A 27,931-nucleotide genomic window follows, 5' to 3' on the forward strand; every position below is an offset into this window, starting at 1 on the left:
GCAACCATACGAGTAGAGTTACCTTCTTCAAGAAGTTTGACGATCCATTTTTTTGGTCTCAAGAGACATCTCTCTTGTTGGAGCCATGATTCTTACCAATTCACTTAGTCTAGGAGCCCTCCAAGGTGTGATAACTGCACTGTTTTAACTGCTGACTAATGAGCAGACTTGATCTAAGCTAGGTGTCTAATTAAGGAAAGGAAATTGACCGGGTGTGTCCTTATTTTACGACTCAAAATGCACTGATTCAAATTTTTTTCCCTCAGAATGGAGTGATTCCGTATTTTTCCCTGTGCTAGGTCTATAAAAGAAGCATCTACTGACCACCACACAGTTTTTTAAAATTAATTTCTTTTAGTGTTTCTGAATGCCAAGGAGTTGCACTTTTGAAATATTAATTATTTTTTTCATGCTTTTTATCTGAGTTTTTTCTTCGGAATAAAGTGTCGGCGTAAGAAATTGTCCAAGACTGATGCTTCCATACTTTTTGCTAGGGGTTGTATAAGCTGAGGCTGTAAAACACGGACCTTTTTTGTTTCCATTTTTATTCTTTTTATTATATCCTTACACGAGCACTTTGATTAATTATTTTGTATTCATTGCCTGGGACATTGCTGCCTCTGAGCGGACTTTTTCTGCTGGAACACATTTTCCAAATACTGCATTTTTTTTTCTCGTGATCATAAAATCTTCTTGCTTTTCTATTGTTCCACAGGAGACTGCAGGTGCCCTGACACCTGGCTGGGCTGCATTATGGAGGACACTGGGTAGGATGCAAAGTATCGAACTTTTTTTCATGCCATAATATTTCTTTGCCTTTGTTTAATTGTTTTCATTGTGTTGCTCCTTTGATGCATGTGTCTTGTCGAAACAGGGCAAAATAATACAAACATGTACAGAAGCCATGAACGCACATGACTGCTCTGTCAACAGCATTAATACAGGGTGTCTCCAAAAATGTATCCACACTTTGACTTTAAACTGCCAAAATACTTTTTTTCTGTTTCATTTTTGATTTTGTAGTAAGGTTGTCATATTCTGGGCTTACGTTTGGTAAATATAGTAAATATTCTGCAGTATTTGCACGATGCTTGAAATCCTTGAATTTTAATGTTTCGTTTTCATGGATTGAAACAAGTTTGGATCTTGTAAATGCTTGAAATTGTTGCCATGTTTTTCAACAAGTGCTCAAAAATGACACCTAAACTGTTCTCGGGTAGTGTTATTTTGGCATTGCATTTCTTCTTCCCTAGTGATTAATGGCAGCTGGCATTAGTTTGTATGGCATAATGGTATGAACTGTCATCACCGCTTACGGTTCGTGCCGACAGGACGGTTGCATGTTACACCTGACAAGGCACTATGAAATGTGTATTAGTGCAAGGATTACATATCGATCATGGACATTTTCTTTGGGCCATGAAAAAATTAAGGTACCGGTTTCCACTGGTTACTTTCTAATGGGAAAAATCTTCTCCACTCGAAAATGTAAGCAAGATATTAGTGTAATTACTACCCAACACCTATATGGGGAGAGATTTGTTTCAAAGATGTTTGCACACGTATTGTTCAGATCCACTGGTATAATCTTGATTTACTCAAGATCTAAATATCATGACTTGAAAAATGCACACGCAAGATTAGAAATCTCATATGAAAATTGCAGATATATTTGGACTCAGCAAAATACATGTTTCACACCATATTTATTCTTTTAATGGTACTGGAGAAATTGGAACATTGGCTTTTAAGTCCCTGAAAGGTGCTTGAATTTGGCCATGAAAAGGTGTACAAAACCTGGTTCTGGAAATAGGAAAATAAACCATAATTTCAAAGGGCTCCATGCATAGTTGCCCCAACTCGTCTTTGCTCTTAACTTTATTTTCACATTTCCAGAATATTTTCAGATTTTATTTCTATTATTCGCCAAACATGTCTGAAAAAGAAAAGAAAGTCAATTGGGAATTTAAAGCCTAAGTGTGCATACATTTTAACAACAACCTGTATGTGTTGTTCTACGCAGAAAATAAAGAATAGATGACTTTAACTACGGGCAGCTCTGAGGTCATGAGATTGAAACTCCCTGTGTGGCGTTTTCATGTTCTCCCCATGCCTGTGTGGGTTTCTTCCGGGCACTCCGGTTTCCTCCCACATTACAAAAACATGCTTTTCAGGTTAATTGGTGGTCCAAATTGTCCTTAGGAATGAATGAGCGAGTGAGTTGTCTGTCTCTGTCTGCCCCGCGACTGGTTGGCAACCAGGGTGTCCCCTGCCCACTGACGGCTGGGATGGGCCCCAGCACCCCTGGGACCCTACTGAGGATAAGCAGTGCAGATAATGGATAGATGGATGACTGTAACTATTGTATTTTTTTTCTAGCCTTTTTTTTTGCCAACAATTAAGATCAAATAACATGTTTAATAAGAAGATGGTTTTAAGTTTTGGGCAAATTTATGAGCCACTGTTATCCTTTTTTTGCAATTCCATTGATTACTTTGTCTTTTCTTTTTGCTAAAATGGCCTAATGGGTTAGAGCGCCACTTGTCATAACCTAAGTGCATGAGCAACAACTACATCAGTGTAGTGGAAGGTTTTACAGAGCAGAATATTTTACTGTGTAATTATAAAGATGAGTCTGTTGCACTGCAGCAGATGGCACGAGACATTGATGAATTTGCATTTTTACTACAGATGGTCACGTTGTAACACAACACCATGAACACCCACCACCGTAGCACCATTTTGCGTTTGTGCTGATTTTGTTAACAATGCTGTTGATTTTTGCATTTTTCTGCTCTTTTCCAACACAGATACTATCTGCCCAGAAAGTTTTCTCGCTGCAGCATGGACGAGTACACGCAGTTCTTGCTCCAGGGAGGCGGCAGCTGCCTCTTCAACAAGCCCAACAAGGTGAGATAACCGACATTATTGTCTGCCTGTCAGTCTTTATCTTCCTCTCCTATTTGTTTTGGTTCTCTCGTTGTCTTTCTCCAAATCGTCGCTCAAAATTAACATTATTTCTGCTACTGTCAAGTAAACTTGTGTTTTTGATGTGTTGTTTTATATTCCAGGTGTTTGACATCTAACTAGTTCTTCTTTTTGATCAACTCTGGGTGAATCCCTATCACAAGCATGGCTGAGAAAACTAACTCTAAAGGGCTCTAAACAATGTACTTTAGATAGATAGATAGATAGATAGATAGATAGATAGATAGATAGATAGATAGATAGATAGATAGATAGATAGATAGATAGATAGATAGATAGATAGATAGATAGATAGATAGATAGATAGATAGATAGATAGATAGATAGATAGATAGATGGATGGATGGATGGATGGATGGATGGATGGATGGATGGATGGATGGATGGATGGATGGATGGATGGATGGATGGATGGATGGATGGATGGATGGATGGATGGATGGATGGATGGATGGATGGATGGATGGATGGATCGATCGATAGATCGATAGATCAATCTCCGTAGGGAAATTCACACTTCCAGCAGTCTACCCTGTTGTTTATTAACAGATTAACATTAATACAAAATACACCCAGCCGGTTTCACAAGATAGGAAGGGGTGGAGAGCAAAAATTTGCTGGACTTTACCTTGCCTGGGAATTGCAGAAAAACACCACTTTGACTGGGCTCTGAGCAGTGGTGGTCCGTTAGGGCATGCAAGAACTCCTCTGCTGGCCTAAAACAATATTTGAATCAAATGATGTTAATAATATTTTATTTATTATTAATATTCCATTAATACTCATTAAAGGGGCTGTGTGGAATTTGAAAATGTTATTGTCGCTGAAGCCATCTTCTGGCTGAAATCATCACGGCAGCCTCTGTCAACGGCTTGTGTGGCGTGTGCAAGTAGTGATTTTCTTAAGTGCTCGAATAAACTCTTCTTTTTGATCTTTTGGGTGGGGTTGAGTTTGCATTTGGACTGTATTTGAAACAGTCATTTTCTTCCTTACCGTTACTACAATTTTCATCCTAGAATAACAGTAACTGCGAGCATGAGCGTGACATCACTCGCTGCCCCCCACCCCCAACTTGCTTCCCTTCTTTCCTGCTTCCTAATGTGTTGTGAGTCCCGAACAGCTCTGATAAAAGTTTAATAAACTAACAAAAAGCAGAGAGAGGCGTCCGGGCAGGATCCCTATTCCCAAGCCACATCTACAGGCTCCTCTCAACGTAATGGAGCAGTGGCCCAAGCGGCTGAGGCTTCTAAAGGAGAGTTTTGACACCCTATAGCTATGTATTGCTTAAAATATGCTTACATATGCCATTTTCAGTTATTGGACCCTCCGGAATGCGGCAATGGCTTTGTGGAACCAGGTGAAGAGTGTGATTGTGGATCACAGTTGGTAATTATAAACTCGAGTGTCTTCCCTGTTGTTGTCTTATGTCAAGTGACATTGTTGTCTATGTATGTGTTTGGTTATAGGAGTGTGCTCGCAATGGAGGGGCCTGCTGTAAAAAGTGCACACTCACCCATGATGCCATGTGCAGCAATGGACTGTGCTGCAGTGGCTGCAAGGTGTAAATGAAAACATTTACGGTAAACGTCATCAAACAATTGCTTAGCCATTGTTTCCGTGTCAGTACGAGCTGAGAGGTGTAATATGCCGAGAGGCCGTCAACGACTGTGACATCCCCGAGACTTGTACGGGAGACTCCAGCCAGGTACTTACTGAAGAGTTGACTGAAAGTCTCACATTATTCTTCTATTGGACTTCCAAAGACATTTTTCAGGAGAAAGATTCAATGTTGGCCTTGATAGTTTTAATTGGTTACTTTTAAAACAGATATGTCAAAGTTAAGGCCCGCTGGCCAGATGTGGCCCATCAAATGATCTTGATTCATTATTGTATCATCATATCACTAGGAATCGTGTGTTTCAAAGAAACTGCTGTCTTTGTTTGACTGATTTAAAAACTATTTTTATGGTATTTCAATCTAATTCTCACTGAGTAAATGGGAGAAAAACATTCTTCTTTTTTGTTTTTTAATTTGAAGTAAATTTAACCCGTGTTTGAAAAAATAAAAAGTAGAGTAATCCCTCACTATAACGCAGTTGTCCTTTTACAGACTCTCTGCTTTGTGAAGTTTCAACACGCGTTGTGTTTTGCTTTATGATTGGCTTAACAGTCCCTAATAGAGTAGTTGTTGGCAAAAAAGAAATGAAAAATGTTAACTGGTACAGCATACTGTACTTTTGTTCGTCAAGCTAATGCTTGGGTTGTTTTTAGTTTAGGGTATCTAATTGTATAATAATTGTTAAAGATAAGTCTTCCGCTCCACAGATTTCGCCTATCACAGGCTCTATTTTGGGAACGCAACCCCCGCGATAAATGAGGGTTCACTTTTACATATTAAGGAATTATCACTTATGATATAAATTCAGGACTACTTATGGACCTATAAGAAAATATTATTTTTTTCTGAACGTATTGGTGAATTCTTTTTAGATTTTAAGTCAGTGCCATTTTCAGCATTTTCAACATTCCATCAGTCCGGCCCGCGGCCTTTAGCTACCTTTTTGATTCAGCCCACTGTCCGTTTGACTTTTAAATACCTATATATATTGTGACTATCGATGCTTGTACCTGTGTTATTCAGTGTCCTCACAACGTCCACAAACTGGATGGCTACACATGTCAAACCAGCCAAGTAAGTGATCCCTTTGTGTGAATCGACCGTATCTCCAGTCCTCGTCAACACTTCGGTTTGTCCCTTTAGGGTCGTTGCTATGGTGGTCGTTGTCGCACTCGGGACGGACAGTGCAGGGGGCTCTGGGGATTCAGTAAGTGTTCACAGTGTCTGTGGCATGCACAGATGTTCCTTTTTTAATTTTACAGTATTACCTTGTTTTGATTTCCCTTTTGTCTGCCAAGACTCAGCAGAGCGGTTTTGCTACGAGAAGCTTAATGCCGAGGGCACAGAAAAAGGGAACTGCGGCCGGGGTCCCGCTGGCCAAGGCTGGCTTCAGTGCAACAAGCCGTAGGTTACAAATGTTTCAATTTGAAAAAAAAAGTCAAGTAACATTTTTTATATAGCCCTTCATCACAGAAATTCTCAAAGAGCTGCACATACCACTATTGCAATATCCATAGGGCAAGAACTCCAAAAAGGTCAGCATGAGGAAAATTAATCAACCTTGAGAAGGGGTCACATATTAGGTAATCGGCCTTACAGGTTACAATGGATCTTGCAAGGGAATCAATAGACAATATAGAGTCAACATCAACATTAAATATAAGTAATAATATAAATCGTGCAAATGTCCTGTTGACGGTAAGGGCTAGATCCCTGTCTCAAAACCTCAACCAAGAGGCATGGTTTTCTTATTTCCTGGTGAAATTGTCTCCACCAAAGAAACTTATTCTATGAGAAAAGACATTACCATTTTTTGAAGGTAATGTACAAGGTGAACCAAAAAAAAACAGAAACTTTTCATAAAGCAAAGTGATGAATGTAAAATGTATAGTTAATAATAATTGAAACCTTAAAACAGGCTTGTGAAACATACAGACTGCAGGGCGGATTTGACCAGATGAATGATTTAATCTGCCTGCCATAAATTTCTGAGTATGTAAAAAAGGTTTACTCACAATTTACTCACACACAAATCATGAACAGGCTGCCTATGGCTGCAATCATGACTTTGAGCCAATAGATGGCAGCAGGGAGTCACAAAGTCTTCAAAACCCGCACCCCATTTTTGAAGGCTTGTTTATAACTCGTATCACAAAGCAATAATACTATTATGACTTAATCTTTAAAATATTCAAAGGGTGCATTGGCGAATTGTAAAATGTCCTTATTTATGACTTGCTTTGTATGTTTTTTTTGTCGTTTTGAGGGATGTTTTGTGTGGATTCCTATTCTGCACCAACATCAGCGCCAAGCCAAAATTTGGGGACCTTCAAGGCGATGTGACCAGCTTCACCCTTTACCACCAGAACAAATACTTGGACTGTCGGTGAGTTTGGGGTTTGGCCCGGCATTCAAGGGCAATTGTGGTAAAAGCCTGCTATATTTTCTGTTTCAGAGGTGGTCATGCTCTGCTGGAAGACGGCTCTGACCTGGGCTACGTGGAAGATGGCACCCCCTGCGGGCCCAATATGATGTGCTTAGAGCGCCGCTGCCTCCCGGTGGCCGCTTTCAACCTCAGCACCTGCTCCGGGTCAAACTCGGGACGCATCTGTTCTGACCACGGGGTACAACGAGCTTGTGTAAAACTTTTACGATTAGCAGATGAGGATCTGTTTCATTTTACAGATATGCAGCAACGAAGTCAAGTGCATCTGCGACAGGGACTACACCGGGAAGGACTGCAGTGTCTTTGATCCCATTCCTGAGCCCACCGTCCCCACAAGCCCCGAAAAGAAAGGTGCATATCATCCCTGAAATGTATGTAATCTTCTAACCTTATGAACATCTGACGGCAGGGGTCGTGACTGTACGGCTCACAAGCCAGATATGGCTCTTTTCATCTGGCCAGAGACAAAACAAGGTCCAAAGTAAACTTCTAAAATGTTCTCATCTTGGTCTATGCAAAGCCGGACAACACTGTGAGCCTGTTGTTCAGTCCAAAATACGTAGACCAAAGTTTTAAATACTATTTACAGTCATGGTGTTACACCAACACACCAGTTTGGCTGTACAATTCTAAGAAATCATATATATGGAAGCTCAATAAATAATGTATGTTGAGACACTTTGTGATGAAAACCCACAGTTTAGCCTGTAAACACACCAAAAACAAAAGCACGCAGCGCAATTTGCTTGGGTGAGCGGTAGGGGTGCACACACAGCGCACTCCGCTAATACATCATTCATTTTGTGACATTTTTACAACCTTGTTTTGAAACCATCATTTACAACAACAGTTTTAAGTGACTGTTGGAGTGAGGAGAATTTTAAATGGTATACTTGTTGATTTGGGAAACTGGCGCAGGCGTTCTTATTATTTAACGTCATCAAACATCACACAGTGAAATCAAATGTGCTGAGGAATTAGCTTTTGTCTGGAGGGCAGGTTTGCTGGTTTTGTTGAATTTTGTCTTAAAATATAACAATTTGAACTGTATTTTAATGTTAAAAGCATAGTAAAATGTTTTGATTGAGAGAGTGAGAGGAAGAACGGATGAGGTGGTGATGGAGGAGCAGAGTGGTTTCAGGAAAGGAAGAGAACGTGTGGATCAGGTGTTGGCAGTATGACAGGTGTGTGAGAAATGTTTTGCAAAAGGCAAGTTTGTTTGGCTTTCATGGATTTGGAAAAGGCGTATGACAGGGTCGATAGAGAGGCGTTGTGGCAGGTGATGGTAATGTTTGCAGTGGGTGGTAAGTCACCGTTTGACGCTACGGTCGAGTCTGTCACCACTTTAACCCGTAAACGTTATTAATTGTAACTATCTTGCACTGAGATAATTTCACCAAGTAATTTCACTTTTAAGGGTCCAAATCCTCTCAAAACAATTCTTTATTTCTTAAATTTTAACTTTTGTTTTTTTGCTGTGTGCTTCTTACAGCTTATTGTATATAATGAAATGACTTCATGTGGACCCAGAGCAGTTGCCTTTAGTTTTGGAGGTTTCAGAACTGATTTTTAAAACCCCAATTTGGATATTTTTTATTAATACAACAAAAGATGCTTTAAAAAACTTTTCACCCCTATGTTAGACGTACACAAAATAGCCGCAGTCCATCAAATGTCTGTCGGCATCAAAGTTGGCCACAACGAGGACAAGATCAAGGTCTGAAGCAGTCTGAAGTAGTCTTCGCTCTGGAACAAAATTTAGATTTTAAAAGGACAGTGTTTATTATTGAGTGACTCCCATTGGTAAAGAAAAATAAATCCATTAAAAAATGATATTAATATAAATCATAAGCAAAAATACATGGACTATCATATCAATGTGCACTTTTGAAAATGCTTGTAGGTCGAGAAATTTGCATTACCCTGACCTAACATGAAGATCACCTAGATGGAGCTGTATGTCACCCTTCTTGCTACCACGGGTACCCAAGAAAGAAAAAAAGCTTGAAAAATGCTTGGCATAAAACACTGTTGCGGTTTGGTCACTTTGAGTCTCCGTAGTTTGTATTTTTCATTGTGCTTTGTAGTAATCGTTTTCTGTTGGTCTAAATACGGCTGCATTCAAAGGCCGCACAGATTGAGATAGCGGCGTGCAGTTCAGTTGTGCCTTATGTTGTTTCCATTTTTTTTCACAATTTATTGATTACATAAAGAACAGCCATCCATTCATTATCTGCACCGCTTATCTTCAGTAGGGTTGCCAGTCTACATAAAGAACATTTACAGTGAAATCAAATTAGTAAACCACTCAAGATGCAACTTCTGGTTATCTCTCATCAGTTGATGTATTGCCACAATATTGTTTTGTTTTTTCCTCATCCCGTGGTGATGTTGTCCTCTGTGCAGGTCCTAGTGGCACCAACATCATAATAGGCTCCATCGCAGGTGCTATTCTCCTGGCAGCTATTGTCCTAGGGGGGACAGGATGGGGATTTAAGTAAGAGTTCTGGCATGCGTTTGTCCTTCCCGTCTGCTTCCACGCTGCTCAACAAGCTTGCCATGGCTCTTTCTGGGTAGGGGTGTAGTCCTCGTCCTGCACCTAAATGCACGACTACTCGGGGTTTAGGGATTTTTTTTGCCTGCCGGGGACCGCCGCAGCAGTCCCCTTTCGCTCTGGCCCGCTGCTTTCCCTCACCAGAGTATGCTTACTGTTGACTCTTTGACCTGAAAGTACAGCCTTCTTTGACCATATACAGCAGCCTGATTGGTTTAAAAGACTCTGAAAAACAATAAAGGAATCCTTTTTAGTTCAGAGGTCAGTGAGTGTCATCTGATGCATGTGTGCATGAGCAGCTTTTCAGGGTGGGAAGTTTTAGTGTTAATGTGTTGCCCTGCATGTCATTGCACGGCTGGTCAAGGCAGAAGAACCTCTAAAGTCAAACGGAATTAAAAACACTTGTTAAAATGCACTTTTCACTAGTCTGATTGTGAAAATATCCCTTTTCTCTGAAAATCATGAAAACACTACAGCTAATTGTTTATTTCTGGTCATTAATTTTATTGTCCACACAAAAGCCTGAAAATCAGTTACCTAGGAGAACCCACCTGACAACATAAAATCAGTCACAAGAGCTAAAAGTATTGCAACAAAATAACACGATAAAAAAATCAACACGACATTGCAGCTAAAGTATAGAAACGAATGAATACAATACAGCATTGACACAAATTGAGAGAGATCGGCCTGTGTTCATTTCTCAATAATAACCAAGGACTGTGCAAAATAGAACGTTGCACTAAGTGTTAAGGTAAAAACCACGACTAACCATAGGACACTAGGGGAGGTCTTACTTTGGCAAAGGTCATTAATAATTCTCATGACCAAACGTGGTGTGCTGGTCTTGCCCTGAACTGACCTTCCTTCCTCGGGACCAGGACAATTTCCTGAGATTTATGCATATAAATTGTAGTCTCTGCAAGGAAATCTAGAGGGAGAATGTTTGTCCACTAAATCTATTATACGTAATAAACTGAAGCAGATTTCCTACCTACAAAGCTATATGGAATGACAATTATCCAGGAACAGTACCTATTAACTGACCTCTTAGTTTCAGAAAAACAGAGACACACCCACTCAAAAAGGCCATTAAGCACTTAACAAAAGAGGTTTTACTGTAGTAATTGAATGTAAGAGAGCTGAATTGTTGCCTTGGTCTCGAGCATGGGAGTGACCTGTCACTGTGTATACTTTGCATGCAGGAAAGGCCACTTTTACACTAGTCGATGTCGCTCATGCATATTCTGTTTTTTTTTTCCTTGTCAATTACTTTGCGGATGCAGAAACATTCGGAGAGGAAGGTACAACTTGTTCCTAGTGTTTTGTCCCCTTTCAATATTGCACGTGAAATTGATTTACACTTGTGTTTCAGGTCAGGTGGAGGATAAGATGTCTATCATCAGTCTCTGTGCCCCACCTAGTTCTTATCTTCTTGTTCTCCTTCTTCTTGTCCACGTTGGAGAAAAAAATGGGAACAGAACAACAAAAAGAAAATGTCTTCCATTCCCGTTTCCTTCTCTCCAGTTCTCTATTGTTCTGTCAACTCTGTCCCATTTACCGTGCGGGACAAACCCAGGTCTTCCTCCAACGTCAGGACAAAGAGCCAATCAGCCATGATGTCTGCACTGCCTGCCCGGACCACATACTTCTTCACATTCAATTTGTACGCACTTGAAATGCGTAAAATAAAAATAAAGACGCTAAAGAGGTTCATTCCCTGCCACAGCCTCAAGAGCTCCCGCACATTTCTTCCCCCTTGAAGAACTAGGATTGGATCAAATCTGGACCGGATCCAGATTCTTATCTGGTCCATATGTTGACTGGACTAAACTTGAATTTGATCTATTGACTGCATCAGGAAAGATTGATCGCCGTATAAAGAGATCTGCAATTACAATCCATCACAATCAGATCGGGATTTATCTGTCTATGGACTGGACTCTAGATTTCTACAAGGAACAGATCTATATTGGATATAAACCAGATTTAAACTAGGTCTCAATTGAACCTAAAGAAGTCCAAACTGGATTTCTAAGCAACTTAGATTGAACTGAGACCAGACCTAGACTACGCTAGACTCGTTTGGTTAAGGTCAGAATTGGATTTGGACCTCAACTCAATTGTACCATCCCCCAACTGGACTAGGTCTGAACTAGGCATGGGCCAGCATTACATTCTGTCATAACATCATGTAAACAAAACACATATTTACAGGATGACAGTAAAAATCATGTCTTTCAAACATTATTTTGAATGTTCAAGGATACAAAACAATCCCTTTCTAATTGCAAAATTAGTATTATTAATCAATAACAATAAGTTGTTTGTAAAGAAAGCAAAATAACAGACTATTAGTAAAATGATTTGTTCTCTGAAAAATTATTAACTAGTTAGTAATGGTATTTTCCTTTGCTAGTAACTTTTGTATATGAAAATCTCATCAATTGTGGAGTTCTTGCCTGAATTAGTGACAACAGGTGGCACTCTAGTAAATTAAATATGCACTTTCTAACATCGTTAGATTGTTTTTATCTACTACAACAGGAAACCCCACAACCCACACATCTGTCGCCTGCACAACAAGACTGACGATCCGCATCACCAGAAAAGAAAACATAGTTCACACCCCTAAAACAAACTAACAACCTTGGAAATAATCGACTGTACCATGCCTAGTCTGAACCAGATCTGGATTTAATCCAGATTTGTCCTGATACCAGGCAAGACTTGAATTCTTTTGATGTGGAAAGATCAAAGCATGTTTTCTAAAGAAGAACTCAAGGAGGGACCAACAGTTTTTATCCCAATTGTCAACCTACTGGTTCAAGTGGACCCGTTTCAAGAAGGCTGAAGCATTGTGGGATTTTTGGGTGTTTTGGGATCATATGAAAGGACAGGTGCATTTGTTTATGTCAAAGCCAAACTGTACATTTCACAGACTTTTGTCCGTGCTAACCACCTTTTTACCCTTTGGACATTTCAACCAAACAATTGTTAATTATGAAGAAAGAAAACAAGAATGTGTCAATGACATATGAACCCCTTCAACTTTTCAGGAGATACGTTTAGATGGAGTCAATAGTCGGTATTCAGGTTATGTGAAGCCATGTAAACGTGCACAGAAATTCAATTAAGGTATTTGCCCGCTAGTACCATTAGTTCAATTGAAATAGTTTGGTTAATCCCCTTTTTTAAATTTACTGCTTTTTTTCTTTGTTGAAGCGACAAAGAACAGTGGACTTATAGTACAGGGACTAGCATTACATGAGAACTCGCAACTAGTTCAACAAACCTCATCTGAATTTATTGATCTGTTTGCGACATTTCCATTTGTATTTCTGGTCCCCACCTGAAAATGCCACAGTTGTATCTATCAATATAGAGTGTAAGTCCATGGCCTAGCAAGCAACGTTCTACCCTAACAGATGGTCATGAACTGTGGGTCATGACCTAAAAAAGAAGATCCCTGATTCAAGGGTTTGAATGGAGTTTCCTCTGCAGGGTGGCTGGGCTCTCACTTAAAGCTAAGGTGAGAAGATCGATATCCGGGAAGGACTCGGTGTAGAGCCGCTGCTCCTTCACATCGGGAGGAACCAGTTGAGGTGGCTCCGGCATATGATAAGGATACCTCCTGGATGCCTCCCTCGGGAGGTGTTTCAGGCATGTCCCACCGGCAGGAGCCCCCGGAGACGACCTGAGTCACGCTGGAGAGACCACATCTCTAGGCTGGCATGGGACCGCCTCTGGATCCCGTCAGATGAGCTAGATGAAGTGGCTGGGGAGAGGGAGGTCTGGGCTTTCCTGCTGAGGCTGCTATGCCTGTGACCTGACCCCGGATAAGCAGAAGAAAATAGATGGACGGATAGTTGTGTAAACAATGTATTTGGAAATGTTCGGAAAATGTTTAATTTGTTATTCCATTCTGACTTTTCCCTGCATGTACACATGCCCAATGTTGTAACGACATGATAATGAATGTCACCTAACATCAGGGGATATTTGTTTTATGATTGTAAATCAAGTCCTTTGTTAGTATTAGCTCTCATTGTCATGTTAAGAAGGTCATCACATGGGAAAAGGTTCTTCCTAACAGAAAGTTAGAAGAATTTTATTCATGAAAAAATGTCCCTGATGTTTTTATACACAGAATTATTTTCTTTTAAATTTTTGTTTATTTTATTCATTCACTGCATTAGCTTTTAAACAATTGTTTGTTTTGCAATGCCACTGTACTACAGAGACAAGATGACATAAAGTAAACTAGCTTTAAACTATGTAATAGCACTTCAAGTCCAATTTTACTGGCATGCTAAAGACGACACAAGCGATCAAATCGTTTTTAACTGCCGAAAGAAGGTTATTGCTATCTTGACGCTAACGCCATATGACATTCTGCAGAACAATGCATAACTGTCAAACAGATACGTTACCTTCTGCTTGCAACAAATATCATTCATTTCCAACTGATGAGCGCAAAAGTGGATCTTAAATGTAACTGTAAATCCAACTTATTTTCTCGTTAGGATATGCCATACAGCAATCGGGGTGTCTGCTGCAAAAAAACACCAACTATAAAATGTAGGTATCCATAAATCTCCGTAATTGGGTTCTACAGTGTCCTTGTTGTATGTTTTTACAATATCATTGCGTGCGGTATTTCCTCATAAGAATACACATTCCAACATTTTTGATAGAGAGATCTCAAGAAGGTTAGGGTTAACCACATTCGCCACTTTAATGCCTGTGCAGGCTTGTGTTTGTGTCAATTTTTACGCCATCTACTGCCATGCAGCTCTATGAAAAAGGGGAGCGTCCCCCCTGTTATAGATGGTGTAGATTCCGACAAAAAGTAAGCAAAGAAAAATGCAGAAAACACAGGCCACATTTCTTTCTAGTGTCGATACAGATAGCCAAGGAAGAAACCCAATTATTTGATGGCAGCTGAACTGAGAGAGGTTTTTTTAGTTTTTAAACAGGAGTATACACAAGTGTCTTTTTCACAATTTCACATGAAATTGTCATTTGATCTGCGCCATTTGTGTCCTAAGCGTTTGTTCATCATCGCAGTGATGAAATCTCCGAAACCACAAACTGTTTATGTAAATACATGTATGTGAAAAAGGTGTGCAAAGTTCAAACCTGCTGAACGGTTGAAGGGGAATCATTTGGAAATCTTAGTTTTATTTTAATAGTTGAGCCTGCTGTCATGGCCGCCATAAGTGTGAGTGTGCATGAACGTGCACTTTTTGGATGGGTTATGAGCTTTGCACTGTGTGGTATGCGCCAGTGCGCTAACAGGTCAGGAATACAAGGCGCGTGTAATGTTGTGTGCAGAGCTGCTTTCAATCATTTGAAAAGAGGAAAAAAGACAATATTTTTAGACACTTTTTGAATTTAGAAGAAAAAAAGCCTTGCAGATTAGACAAGTGAACTGGAAAAAGAAATAAAAGACATTCAATACATTCTTTACTTACTTCTTTTCTTGCTGTTTTTGGATGTTCGAGTTTGTATGAATTAGGGTTATTTGAAAAAACACGTTTTGTATTGTTTAGTGCCTCCCAGTAATAAAAACTTCATTCATTGAAAATAAAAATATTAATGAATATAATAAGAAAACATACATAAAATAACATACATTTGTAAAATACTCATAGGTGGGAATATGAGCATTTATTTCATATAACATGAGCCTCAATTCCAGCACGGCAGCGCAGTGGTTAGCGCACGTGCGGCACAGTTCATGTCTTGGGAACCTCCTGGGGGTGGGTTCAAATCCAGCTCCAGACTTCTTGTGCGGAGTTTGTATGTTCTCCCCGTGCTTGCGTGAGTTTCCTCCGGGCACTCCGGTTTCCTCCCACATTCCAAAAACATGCATTTCAGGTGAATTGGTCGGTCCAAATTGTCCCTAGGTGTAAATGAGCGAGCGAGTTGTCTGTCCTTGTGTGCCCTGCGATTGGCTGGCAAACAGTTCAGGGTGTCCCCTGCCCACTGCCCGATGATTGCTGGGATGGGCTCCAGCACCCCCGCGACCCTACTGAGGATAAGCGGCGCAGCTAATGAGATGAGCCTCAATTAAAGGGGGGGTTTACATAATTGTCCGCCATCTTGCTGCTACGGGTACCCCAAAAAAACAAAAAAGCTGGATAAACAATGAGAAGCCATGGTGTGTATTGATCTGTTTGAGGATTTGTATTTCATACTCTTCCTTTTCCTTAGCACTCGTTTTTGGTTGTACTAAACTATACACTACAGCAACATTCAGTGGTCAATCAAAACTCGCTGTCCCTTTAATACTTGGGCTTAGGTTTTATTTCCTAGAACAAATGTTTTGCTATATTGAGTATAACAATTAAATCATATGAAATCATAAAATGTGATGTTTTGCTCAATAAAGTTGAGAATAAAGATAAATTAAGTATAAAGCATGTTTTCATTTAATTAATAAACCTCAAAGAAAACCATTGCACGTTTCATTTTAGAAATATTTCTATAGAATGAAAGACAGAAATAGACCAAGTTGTCACAAACCAGAAACAGACACGGGTAGCAGGTAACAGGAACGCAAAAGTGGCACTTCCGTGTTGAGCGAGGATAATAATAGGCAGCGGGGATACTGGTCGCTAGCCGGGACGAGAAAGCAAGGGCGGTATCGAGTCCAGAAAAGAGGTCGGCAACAGGTATCAGGCAGGAAACAGGGCGAAACAGGTCGATGGTCGTAATGGAAGAGCAGGGCAGAAACGGGTCCAGAAACAGGTCGGCAACAGGTATCAGGCAGGAGAAAACAGGGCAGGAAAATGTCGGAAGATATGGAGCTTGCCTAGCTGGGAGCATAGGTTCGTAAACGTTCTGACAGCTTCCTCTTGGAAGCTGGGGTTTTAAAAAGAGTCTTTGAACCAATCAGCGCTCAGGGCTGTTGGCGCCTATTGGGCAGTCACAGGTGCCCTGAATTAGCAATCATAAAACGAGTAAAAAATTCACGTTTCTTTATTGTTTATATTGCCAAACTTAATAAATTACCAAGAATGAACGTGAGCAAAAAAAGGGACGTACAATCAAAATAGAAAGACCTTACTACTTTAGTTTGGGGACAACTGTTTGATTTTGTTTTGAATTGTCGTTCATAAATTGCTTTGTTTGATTAGGGGTAACTTGGTGTAGTAGCAAAAAAATAAGGTACAGTATTATAAAAGCAAAGAGTAAACACGTCAATCAATCATCCGGATCAACACGATGAGCTCTTCTTTTCTTCTTTGTCATCCAAGTTTACTCGGGCACATCACCCATGTCCCGCTTGCTCTTGGGCTCCTGCCACCATTCGGACAGGAGGGACTCCTCGTAGTCGCCCACGCCCTCAAACTCGGCGTCGGGGCGCTGGGAACGCCGCGAGGCATTCGCTGCTTCCGGACCGACCTCGCCCTTCGAAAAAAGTCACAAAGGACAGTGAGGAGATCGTAAATCTTCTTTTGGTTTGGTCTGAGTGGAAGTGTCAAACTGGGCCAAAAGTCTTAGGAGTGTCTTGCGGTCCACATGTCCCGACCACATACCACACACTGCTGATGGAAAACAACCTCACTTTCAACCACCCCCACCTTATATAATCTGTCCTTTTATAGACGAAATACCACAGGAGCTCCTTAAAGGGACAGTGCTTATTTTTTAGCGCCTTTTAGTGTTTAAGAAAAAATACAATATTGATTTCAAGTCAAGTCACATTTATATGTATGGCCCTTCATCACATAAAGGACAGCACACGCCACAATTACAAAATCCCCTGATCTGAAACCTGCATGAAGGCAAGGAAAAACTCAAAAACCTCAACATGAGGAAAATAAGGACCCTTGAAAAAGGGACCACACAGGAGGCAATCCCCTTTCCAGAATGACCGGGCTGTAATGAATTATGATATCAACAAGCATTTTATAAAATACTTGTAGGTGGAGGTATAAGAATTTATTTTATATAACATGAGCCTCACCTAAAGGGCGCTAACATAATTGTCCACCATCTTGCTGCTACGGGTACTTAAACTATTTCAATTGAACTACCGGTACTCGTGGTCACTTTAAGTATCCAGTTTGTTTTCTTCCTTGTTCCTTGTTTTCGGTTCCACTACATCATACAGGGTCATATAAAATACATACTGCCCCTTTAAAAAAATCTTAAAACGAAATAGTTAAGTAAGAGGCGTTACAAAATGAGGGCAGATGGGAAGACTGACAGTACGAGTAACCCACAAGTGAAAGCTTCTTAAACAGTTGATCTGTGTTCAATCCAAACAACTTGAACAAGTTCAATTAATATTTACTGTTTTACAGTTTTTTTCCCCATAAAGATGAACGACATTTATCTGACTTTTAAAAAGACAAACAACTTTTAAGCGCTTTAGAAAATTCTAATTTCTCCTCAAAATACAGTCAACCTAGCGTTTGCTCCAATCACTTGTATGCGAGAATTCCAACAGAAACTGACGAGAACTCCATCTTGTCAAAATGGATGAGTGTGTACAATCCCGGGGACCCTTCACTACACGTTTCATCTCTCAGCCATGCTCCAGGTTCAGTGAGACACTTCAAATGTTATCAAGGGAAGCTTGTCCAAACGAAGGCTTAAAGAGGTTCTTCTACCACAAACATCAGGAACATAACTGGTAAAACCATTTCAGACATTAGAGCATGTTCCTTAAATATTTGAACGTTCTGACTACGAATCAAGCGTAAAATGCCATCGGGTAATTTGCCCGCTTTTGTTTGATAGAAAAAGACTTCGCTATTGTATCATATCATGTAATGCCTGTAGTTCATTGTGAAATGGCTCGAAATAGCAGGAAATATGTCCTTTAACTGCATAAAAGAAAACAGGGCACTCTTAGAAAACCATTCTAGCATGAAACCAATTTCCAATGCTTCCTTTTAAACCAGGCTTAAAACGTCAAAAATAAGGTACTCTAAAATAGCCGTGCGAGCAAACCTAGAGAGATCGGTCTTAAGTCCACTTAACAAAAACGTACAGCATTAAAATGTTATCTTACTGAAAATGTATTTTTTTCCCTTCATGAACCAACAGCATACGCGACATTACAATCTATTTCTTTTCATGCATGTGCTGAATTACCTCGTGCTCTGTTTGAAGGTAGTTGACAGCAAACTGTAACATTTCCTTTTGCTTGGTTGTCTGGTTAAAGTATTTGGAAGCCTCCTGCAGGGGGAGACAGATGTCCCGTTAACAAGACGGTATTCAAAGAAGAAAAGAAACATTAGTGACACATTATAAAAGACAATGCATTTCATGTGGCGTCGTCGATTTTGTTCCAGTTCAATTACATCATAATGATAAAAGTATCCTGTAAGGCAGGTGGCGGTAGAGCGCTCGTCTTGGCATCAAGAGGTCACAGGTTCAATTCCCAGCTCCTGTCGAAGTGTCCTTTGGCAAGACACTGAATCCCCAATGCCCCCGATAGCAGGTAGTTGCCTTGCATGGCTGACGCTGCTATCGGTTAGTTAGTGTGTAAAAGGGAAAAGTGTGAAGCACATTGTAAATAGCTTTGGGAGGTCTTCATTGACTTGAAAAGCGCTATATATGCAGACCATTTACATGACGGAAAACTTGATTTGGTTTAAAAATTTGGCAGAGAGGCCAGGCCAGAAGGAAAAAAATGATTCTTCATTTGAATATTTTTCTATCTGCTGAAAAAAAACAGCCGGGTTTTGTTATATGTATTCAAGAATAAATATGCATGCAGAAATATCTATGTACAGTGCATGTTACTTTTCATTTATATTGTGCACAATTTAAAAATTGACATCAGAAACTACATTTACAATATTTAGATTCACACAATGTTTTATCGTAAATATATTTTCATAGAGGAGGGAACCACAAATGAATAGTGTGGGTAGGGTTTCAAAAACAATCAATTTTGATATTTGAAGTACTTTTTCACTTTTCTTTTTTTTTGTTCAGCATGCAAGACTAAAGCGCCGGGCCATATATGGCCCACGGTCAGTAGTGTGCCCACCCATGCTACAGAGGGATAAAAATGCATACGAATCTTACACAGTTACTACAGCTGGAGTTACAATCAGGGTTAAATGCCCAATGCCAGTAATGTCAAACTCATTTTAGCTTGGGGTCCACATGGTAGAAAACACTCCCAAAGGGACAGGACTATTAGATTAAAGAGAAAGAAAGAAGGGGGGAGAGAGAGGTTGAAATAGAGGGAGAGAGAGAAACAGAGTGAGAAAGAGAGAGAGACCAAGTGACAGAAAGAAAGAACAGCAGAGAGAATGAGATACAAAGAAAGAAAGAAAGAAAGAAAGAAAGAAAGAAAGAGCGAAAGAAAAAGAGAGAGAGAAAGAAAGAGCGAAAGAAAGAGAGAGAAAGAAAGAAAAAGAGAGAAAGAAAGAAAAAAGAAAGAGAGAAAGAAAAAAAGAAAGAAAGAATGAAAGAAAGAAAGAAAGAAAGAAAGGGAGAAAGAGGGAAAGAATACGACAGAGAGACAAAGAAAGAAAGAAAGAAAGAAAGAAAGAAAGAAAGAAAGAAAGAAAGAAAGAAAGAAAGAAAGAAAGAAAGAAAGAAAGAAAGAAAGAAAGAAAGAAAGAAAGAAAGAAAAAGAGAACGAGAGTAAGAAGGAGAAAAAGAAAAGGCAAGACACATAGAGAAAGAGAAAAAGAAAGAAAGAAAGAGTGATAAATGAGAGAGAAAAATAGCAAAAGACAAAAAGAGAAGCAAAAGAGGGACTGAGAGAAAAAAAGAAGGGGAGAGAGAGAAAGAAACACAGCTCAAGTTAAATTGTGAGGAGTGCCTGGCTCTGGAGACATCAAGTGGATATATTTAACAGCTCATTTTTCTGTTGCGCTTCTCTCAGAGTTGTCTCGCAGACCAGATTCAAACCCTTGGTGGGCCTGATCCAGCCTCCTGGCTGCATGTTTGTCCCCCTACCCTATGGCACCTTTAATATGCCTGCAGGCAAAAAGAGCCGCTCTAAAATACTAGTTTCCGGGACTTACAGGACGTGGCTGGAAGTCATTATTGGCAAGGCCCCATTTTTCCTGGTAAAAGTGGTAGTACTCCACATTCTGACGCATGACCTGGTCACCAGGGTCGAAGAGCATGTAGCTGGCGGCGCACGGGGCCGCGCTCTTTACGTCGTTTACTGGCGGGCAAGAGGAAATTCATTACAACCGTATATTACACACGACAAAGAGAGAGAGAGAGAGAGAGAGAGAGAGCGAGCGAGAGAGAGAGAGAGAGAGATGCGCCTTACATTTATAATATGAGAACTGGAGGTAATGGTACATGGTGGCCACGAACTTCTCCACAAAGAAGCCTCCCACACTAGGGGTCAACTGCTGCTCACAGCCCACCCGGCATTTCAGTGGCTCCAAGTACAGATCTAAACACAAAACAATTTTAACAGGTGGAGTAGGGTTAGGCAGCACGGCAGCGCGGTGGTTAGCGCATGTGCGGCACAGTTCATGTCTTGGGAACCTCCTGCGTGGGTTCAAATCCAGCTCCAGATTTCCTGTGCGGAGTTTGTATGTTCTCCCCGTGCTTGCATGGGTTTCCTCCGGGCACTCCGGTTTCCTCCCACATTCTAAAAACATGCATTTCAGGTGGATTGGCCGGTCCAAATTGTCCTTAGGTGTGAATGAGCGAGTGAGTTGTCTGTCCCCGTGTGCCCTGCGATTGGCTGGCAACCAGTTCAGGGTGTCCCCTGCCCACTGCCCGATGATTGCTGGGATGGGCTCCAGCACCCCCGCGACCCTACTGAGGATAAGCGGTGTAGCTGATGAGATGATGAGATGAGTAGGGTTACACAGCAAATGACAACTGTCATTTTCACATTTTTGGGGGCGGAAATCTTTCCGTCGACTGAGGAGGACATTGTGAGCGAAATTATGGCTTAAATGTGCCTTTTATACTCTTGTATTCCTAGATAAAAATACTCTTGTACTTTTGTACTCTTATACCTTTATCATTATTGTATACAGTAATCCCTCGGTTACCCGCGAAAAGTGAAAATCCGCAAAGTAGCGACGCCCCTTCAAAAATGCTTAATTTTTTTTTTAATTGATCTATTTTATTATTATTATTTTTTAGACCCGCAAAGCTCTGAGCCCGCGAACGTGGAACCGCGAAGTAGCGAGGTCCCACTGTACTCAATAAGTGTGTGGCTTTACAATTTCGCAAACACCTCAGGCACCAAAAAAAACCTACAACTTGAAGGCCACTATGAGGCCTGCTAGCTGGTTAATCAAGACAGCCTTGACTCCCGCATTCCAAGCCGCTCGAGAGCTTGCCTTTTCTTCTTAGAGAGATGCATTGAGTTTACAAAGTTTCACCATCCCTATTGCTCATTTATTATACTAGCACGTCTTCTAGCGACCAAGATCGTACCCTGCATTTAAATAAGTGATTCCTGTCCAAGCCAATCAGAATACTCTAGCGTGATTGTGATTTATTTTATCCTTCAATCAGAATCCATGTAACGGAATAAGAAAGGAGCTCACGCTTCAATCAGAGGGATTTATTCCGTGGCAAGGGTGCGGTCACCTAGTGCTTTGTGCTTGCTTTTCGTTAATAAATAAGTTTGTTTGTAACTCAAAAAGAGTTTCTTATTTCATCCTCACATTGCTTTGAACCTGACACACATCATAAGTGCTGAGGCATCAGATAACAGCCGATCGTGGTTCAGCTTGAAGGATTTCATACATTTGACTATAAAATATTTTATACGATTGAATACAAGTTGCATTTATTGATTGCAATAAGGATTTTCACCAAGTAGGCTTAAGTTCAATGAGCAGTGAAAGTTCAGGGCACCCTGACGTGAGGTTGATAAGATAATCAGCGCATCTAGACGCGGAGGGGCCCTGATGACGGAAGTCGGCAGGCATTGTTTTGATAAACGCTCTGCTGTTTCGAGATTTTCCAGACATCGAGGCGAGGTGGTGCACCCCACGTAGGGGCTTCCCCGGCACGCCCATGGGAGGAGCCGGCACACCAGTTTGCGGAAAAATGTGGACTGAGAAGAGACGTGGAAGAACGAGAGAGGAGGCTTGACAGACTCGAGCGACACTAATTCAGCTGTATTCGATGGAGTTCACTTAGTTAATTTGTTTAAGAAATTAAATCTGCCCCCGTGTGGAAATGCCGGTCTCTTGTCCATCTTTTCCATCAAGAAACGAGCGTGCATTGTTAGGTGAATGTAGGTTGTGTTTGGTCAATGGGGTCAGATAACTAATACGAACAATTCGTTAAACGGTACATTTTTAATAATTTAATTCCTAACAAGCTTCAGAAAACAGGTATGATATTATACATCCTTACCTGAAACCTAAGGAAATGTGATGTGCTCATTACTTTAGCAATTCGAGCTACGAGCCTGATCCTGGAATAAATTAAGATCGCACAATTGCTTTTTTCAAAATCCATCAATATTCGTAATTCTTGGTAAGGTGGTTTCAGCCAACAGTGGTGGTGCGGCCTTATATCAACCAACAGCCACAGGTTGTTTACAACATTCTCTGCGGTGAGGACTTTTATTTTCGGAAGCTTTATTCGTTTTGTGTGTGTCTGCTTATACCCGCCAACGTTTGATAGAAGTCTTTGACCTCGAGGGTCTCGTACGCTCCGTCGCAGGCGGCCACGCAGGTGGAGTATACGTCCAAGTAGGAGGTGAGGGCTTCCTCCATGTGGCGGGCGCTGCTGCTAAAGTCGCCGTTGTTGTACAGCTGCACGCTCTTCAAAAACACACTCTGAAAACATCACGGACACTCAACTTTCAATGAACGACACTGTTTACGTTCAACGGTGCGTCAAAAAGATGTCAACCTCGTACGGCTGCTCCTCTAGGTCGATCAGATAAGGGTCCACATCCACCAGTGTTTTGTAGTAGTTCATGTTTTTGGTAAGCTGGGGATCCTTCAGGGCTTTCTTCAGGTAAGTGTGAGCCGCCGAAACCGCCTTGGCTATGTTGTTTAGCTGTGCGATGGGAAAAAAAAACAAACATGGCTGACATTTGGCTCTTCTGTGCCGTAACTTCACAGTTCATAACCAGTGTTGAGACTAACGCGTTAAAAAGAATCCTGCCTGGACTGCACGTAATACAATATCAATGGGGCAAATGCGAGCACAGAATTTATAGTAAAAGTCTGCTGAATTTTGGTATTTTTGTCTGTGAAGTGATTTTTGCAATACACCATGCCTGAAGGACAAAAAGTGTCTTGGGCAGTAGGTAGAAACGGAGAAAGAAATCTTGGAGTGGTTTGAAACCCAAAGGCAAAACGGATATACAGTGTCTTGGCTAAGTATTATTTTAAAAACTCTCGAGATTGAGCTGTTTTATAAGAAAAGGGTCAAAACCGGAACAAATGGCCAAGATAGCTTAAACCATTTACAAGACTTAAACCCATCTGGAAGGACAAGAACATAGCAGTGAAATCAAAGGTCAGACTTATGGAAGCGCTTGTTACTCCCATCAACCTCTACGCTAGCGGGACATGTAATCTCACAGCAAAATCTAGGCCATGGAGATGCAATGCTAAGGGAAACTTCTAGGCGTCATTTACATTAGCCCATGTGACCAAAAAATTATTCCCCAGGTCACGGTCCAAGGGGTCAGGAGGAGAGGAGGCCCAAAAAATAACTGTGCCGACAACATTAAGGAATGGACTGGTGCCGACTTTGCCCCGACCGAACAACAGGCCACAAACCGTCAATGTTGGAGAGAGCTGTCCAGAGTTACAGTCTCATTGGTGCCCCGACAACCCAGGCGGTTAATGGATCAGTGATCTGTAAAAAAGTTACTAGTAACTGTACCTAATCACTGTTTTTCAGCAATAAGCCCAACGCTGTTTTTAAGAAGTCTTCATTCCACAGTTTTAGATTTAAATCCTAGAGAACCCACAGGTCATACAGTAGGTCACAAAAGTGAGTACACCCCTCATATTTCTGCAGCGATTTCATTACAATGTTTGATAAAACATCACTGAAGAAACATTGCTTTGATACACTGAAAATAAGTATGTAAACAAAGGCCCAGGTTCACTGGAAAGATATCACCTGATCTGATGAGACAGAGATTAATCCATTCAGCCCGGATGGTGTGAAGCATGTGTGACAGCAACCAGGTGAGAAGTACAAACATCTTTGTGTTGTGCCTAAAGTCAAACATGGTGTTGGGAATGTCATGGTTTGGGGCTGTGTCAGTGCAACAAGAATTGGGAAGTTGCATTTCAATAAGGGAAACACAAACAAGTATGAACAGTATTGTGAAAAACTAGAGCAAAGAATGATCCTCTCCTTCCAGAAACTGGGTCGCAGAACAATGTTCCAGCCAGTTAATGACCTCAAATCTACTTCTTAGATGGCCATTGCTTTTCTGAAGCGACTAAGGGTAAAGGGGATGGAGTGGCCAAGCATGTCTCCAAATCTAAACCCAAAGGAACATCTTTGGGGCATCCTCAAGCGGCAGGTGGAGAAGCACAAGATCTCAAATATCCCCCAGCTCTGCCACAGAGGAGTGGAACAGCATTCCAGTGGCCATTCTTGAGGCTCTGGTGAAATCACTGGCCGGGAGGATTAAGGTAGTTCAGTAAAATTATGGTGGCCACACAATCATTGAACTTCAGCAACTTTTTATTTAAGGGTGTACTCATTTTTGCTACCAGGGGTTTAGCTACTAATGGCAATATTTTCAGTTGTTTGAGGGGAAAAAATACATTAGCACTGCTACAAACTACCCTTAATTGTGTAAAAGTGATGTTTTCTTCAGTGTTATTCACATACCTGTCAAGCTCCAGGGCTCCATGCCCTTACAAACTGTCGTAATTTCCCTTACAAAATAATAAAATAATCTTACACCATATTTTTTTTCAAACGTGTTTATTTATGTAGTTTAACATGTTATATTGTACATCTCATCTCATCTCATTAGCTGCACCGCTTATCCTCAGTAGGGTCGCGGGGGTGCTGGAGCCCATCCCAGCAATCATCGGGCAGTGGGCAGGGGACACCCTGAACTGGTTGCCAGCCAATCGCAGGGCACACGGGGACAGACAACTCACTCGCTCATTCACACCTAGGGACAATTTGGACCGGCCAATTCACCTGAAATGCATGTTTTTGGAATGTGGGAGGAAACCGGAGTGCCCGGAGGAAACCCACGCAAGCACGGGGAGAACATACAAACTCCGCACAGGAAGTCTGGAGCTGGATTTGAACCCACGCAGGAGGTTCCCAAGACATGAACTGTGCCGCACATGCGCTAACCACTGCGCCGCCGTGCTGCCCTATATTGTACATGTGTTTCCTTATATCATATATATTGTTAATTAACATTTGGTTGTGAGACACTGAGTTGCTAGACATGAATGAGGTTTGTTATTTAAAAAAAGTTAAAAAATTAAGTAGCTTGGACGTTCACTGTCAAAGGAAAAAATACATGCAAATATAATTAAGTAGAATAATACATTTCCTTATTAAAAGGATAACCACAAACCTGTCTTTTTTAATTTTCTCATTTTATACTTCCTTTTTTTCTCAACTTCTTTATACAACATCATAATTCATAATATAATGCATCAAAGCAAGTGAGCCGTTTGAGAGTCGGCTCTCTTTAATGAGTTGAGCCAAAAAAGACGGTTCTCTAAAAAAGAGACGGACTACCTTTCTACATCAAACCGCTCGCTTCGTTTGCAACGAAAAAAACGACACCGAGATAGAGGCTTCCGCGGCGAACTCCTTTGAATTGATTGAGTTCCCGTTTCGTAATAGTCGGTGTATACCGGATGGTAGCCAGAATTGACAAATTTGCGTTTTTCTCTACAGATTTTCTTGAACGTCGTACACGTCTTAAAATGCATAATAAACGTACTTTGAACGGAAAAACCGTACAAACTGACAGGTGTGCATTTGCACTGCTACAAACTACCCATAATTATGTAAAAGCGAAGTTTTCTTCAGTGACATTCAATTAATTATTACAATAAAACCTCTGCAAAAATGAGAGGGGTGCGCTCACTTTTGTGACATTTTCCAAGAAGGGTCCTCGGGTTCTCCGGGGTTAAAAACATGCAAGGGTGCCCCTAGATGCGCCTCGTTTTGCCACAGGAGTCCACCAGGGAAGAAGGAGAACAGTGGGGGGTTGTTTGAGTGAGACGTGGCACAGGTTTGACAAAAAGTACTCATGTTCCGCTAAATTCTCACCTGAAAGTACGCGTATTGTATGTACCGATACGGCGTCCTTTTATCGAAGCTCTCCAAGAGATCCCGGCTAGGGCGCGTTAAATTGAACACGGGGAAGTCGGCTTTACACTTCTTGAGACACGCCGCCCTCAGGAGGATGTGGCGCACGACACGAAGGTGGCCGTCGTCTCCGTCTCGTCCCCGGCTCGCGGCGCTGCAGTTGCGGCCGCAGAACGCCTCGCTGTCCCGCAGCAGGCGATGGAGCCGCAGGCAGTGCTCCAGGTACTTGACGCTTTCGGCCCAATTGTGCGCGGTGTATTGCTGCATGGCGTAATCGAACGTGGACTCCAGCGGCATCAGCTCGCTGGCCGGGAAGCTTCGAAAGCTGTACTTCTCGTACTGGGCCCGAACCAAAAGCAGGGCCGAGACTAGGACCGCGAATGCCGTAGCTGCGCCGCCAGGGAGCATCGTGGCGCGCTGTCTTTCGCTCCCCGGACTGGGTCCCGGAATACAAGGAAAAACTTTTTCACCAGTTGCACCGAGGCAACGATGGGTGCATAGATTTCGAGCTTTGAATACGTCCACATCCAGATGGGGTCTCCAAAATAAAAGTAGGACCGTTAGTTTATGGGTTTATACATAACTTGACCATGTGTGTTCAATTTTCTTATGGGTGGAATACCATACCTTTCAACCTGTACGTTTTTTGCCTTACTTAGTACGTTTATTATGCATTTTAAGAAGTGTACGACGGACAAGAAAATCTGTATGGAAAAACGCAAGTATCTCAATGATGGGTACCATCCGGTATTCACCGACTATTACAAAACGGCAAATCAATCAAGTCAAAAGAGTTCGCCGCTATCTCGGTATCGTTTTTTTTTTTCAAACGAAGTTAGCAGTTTGATGCTACTGTGCGCATGCTTCTACAGCCTCGGATTTCATGTGGTAGTTATGTAGTGAAAGGAAGTCCGTCTCTTTTTAGAGAACCGGCTTTTTCGGCTCAACTCGTTAAAGAGAGCCGGCTCTCAAACGGCTCACTTGCTTTGATGCATTATATTACGAATATTAAAGAAGTTAAGAAAAAATGAAGCATAAAAGGAGAAAATGAAAGAAGACAGGTCTGTGGTTATCC

At 41.3% G+C, this 27,931-nt stretch overlaps 2 protein-coding genes across 5 annotated transcripts in view; one reads left to right on the forward strand and one right to left on the reverse strand.

Moving 5' to 3' along the window:
- Positions 1 to 12,064, forward strand: part of LOC148374013 (disintegrin and metalloproteinase domain-containing protein 11-like) — a 39,832-nt gene extending 27,768 nt beyond the window's left edge. For 2 of the 4 annotated variants that reach the window (XM_088331226.1, XM_088331235.1), the window contains 14 exons: positions 716 to 767; positions 2,811 to 2,910; positions 4,303 to 4,374; positions 4,455 to 4,547; positions 4,613 to 4,693; positions 5,630 to 5,680; positions 5,750 to 5,813; positions 5,905 to 6,010; positions 6,873 to 6,992; positions 7,062 to 7,230; positions 7,292 to 7,403; positions 9,459 to 9,549; positions 10,893 to 10,910; positions 10,987 to 12,064. In XM_088331226.1, coding sequence (XP_088187352.1) covers positions 716 to 767; positions 2,811 to 2,910; positions 4,303 to 4,374; positions 4,455 to 4,547; positions 4,613 to 4,693; positions 5,630 to 5,680; positions 5,750 to 5,813; positions 5,905 to 6,010; positions 6,873 to 6,992; positions 7,062 to 7,230; positions 7,292 to 7,403; positions 9,459 to 9,549; positions 10,893 to 10,910; positions 10,987 to 11,284 — 1,427 coding nt within the window. In that variant the 3' untranslated portion in view covers positions 11,285 to 12,064. Of the gene's footprint in view, positions 1 to 715; positions 768 to 2,810; positions 2,911 to 4,302; positions 4,375 to 4,454; positions 4,548 to 4,612; positions 4,694 to 5,629; positions 5,681 to 5,749; positions 5,814 to 5,904; positions 6,011 to 6,872; positions 6,993 to 7,061; positions 7,231 to 7,291; positions 7,404 to 9,458; positions 9,626 to 10,892; positions 10,911 to 10,981 lie in introns of all 4 variants that reach the window. The other 2 variants (XR_015849997.1, XM_088331240.1) reach the window with 2 other exon arrangements.
- A 4,511-nt stretch (positions 12,065 to 16,575) lies between these two features.
- p3h4 (prolyl 3-hydroxylase family member 4 (inactive)) lies at positions 16,576 to 27,349 on the reverse strand. Its single transcript, XM_088331256.1, has 7 exons — positions 26,818 to 27,349; positions 23,443 to 23,592; positions 23,195 to 23,366; positions 20,873 to 21,001; positions 20,616 to 20,761; positions 18,721 to 18,804; positions 16,576 to 17,025 (listed from the first exon to the last, which is right to left on the reverse strand). Exons 1-7 carry the CDS (start codon positions 27,262 to 27,264, stop codon positions 16,873 to 16,875), a joined length of 1,281 nt encoding a protein of 426 aa, XP_088187382.1. The 5' UTR covers positions 27,265 to 27,349; the 3' UTR covers positions 16,576 to 16,872.
- Between the last annotated feature and the right edge of the window lie 582 nt (positions 27,350 to 27,931).

The sequence above is a fragment of the Urocampus carinirostris genome, chromosome 1 (assembly GCF_059441175.1).
Source record: "Urocampus carinirostris isolate Australia breed hairy pipefish chromosome 1, RoL_Ucar_1.0, whole genome shotgun sequence".
Classification (NCBI taxonomy): Eukaryota; Metazoa; Chordata; class Actinopteri; order Syngnathiformes; family Syngnathidae; genus Urocampus; species Urocampus carinirostris.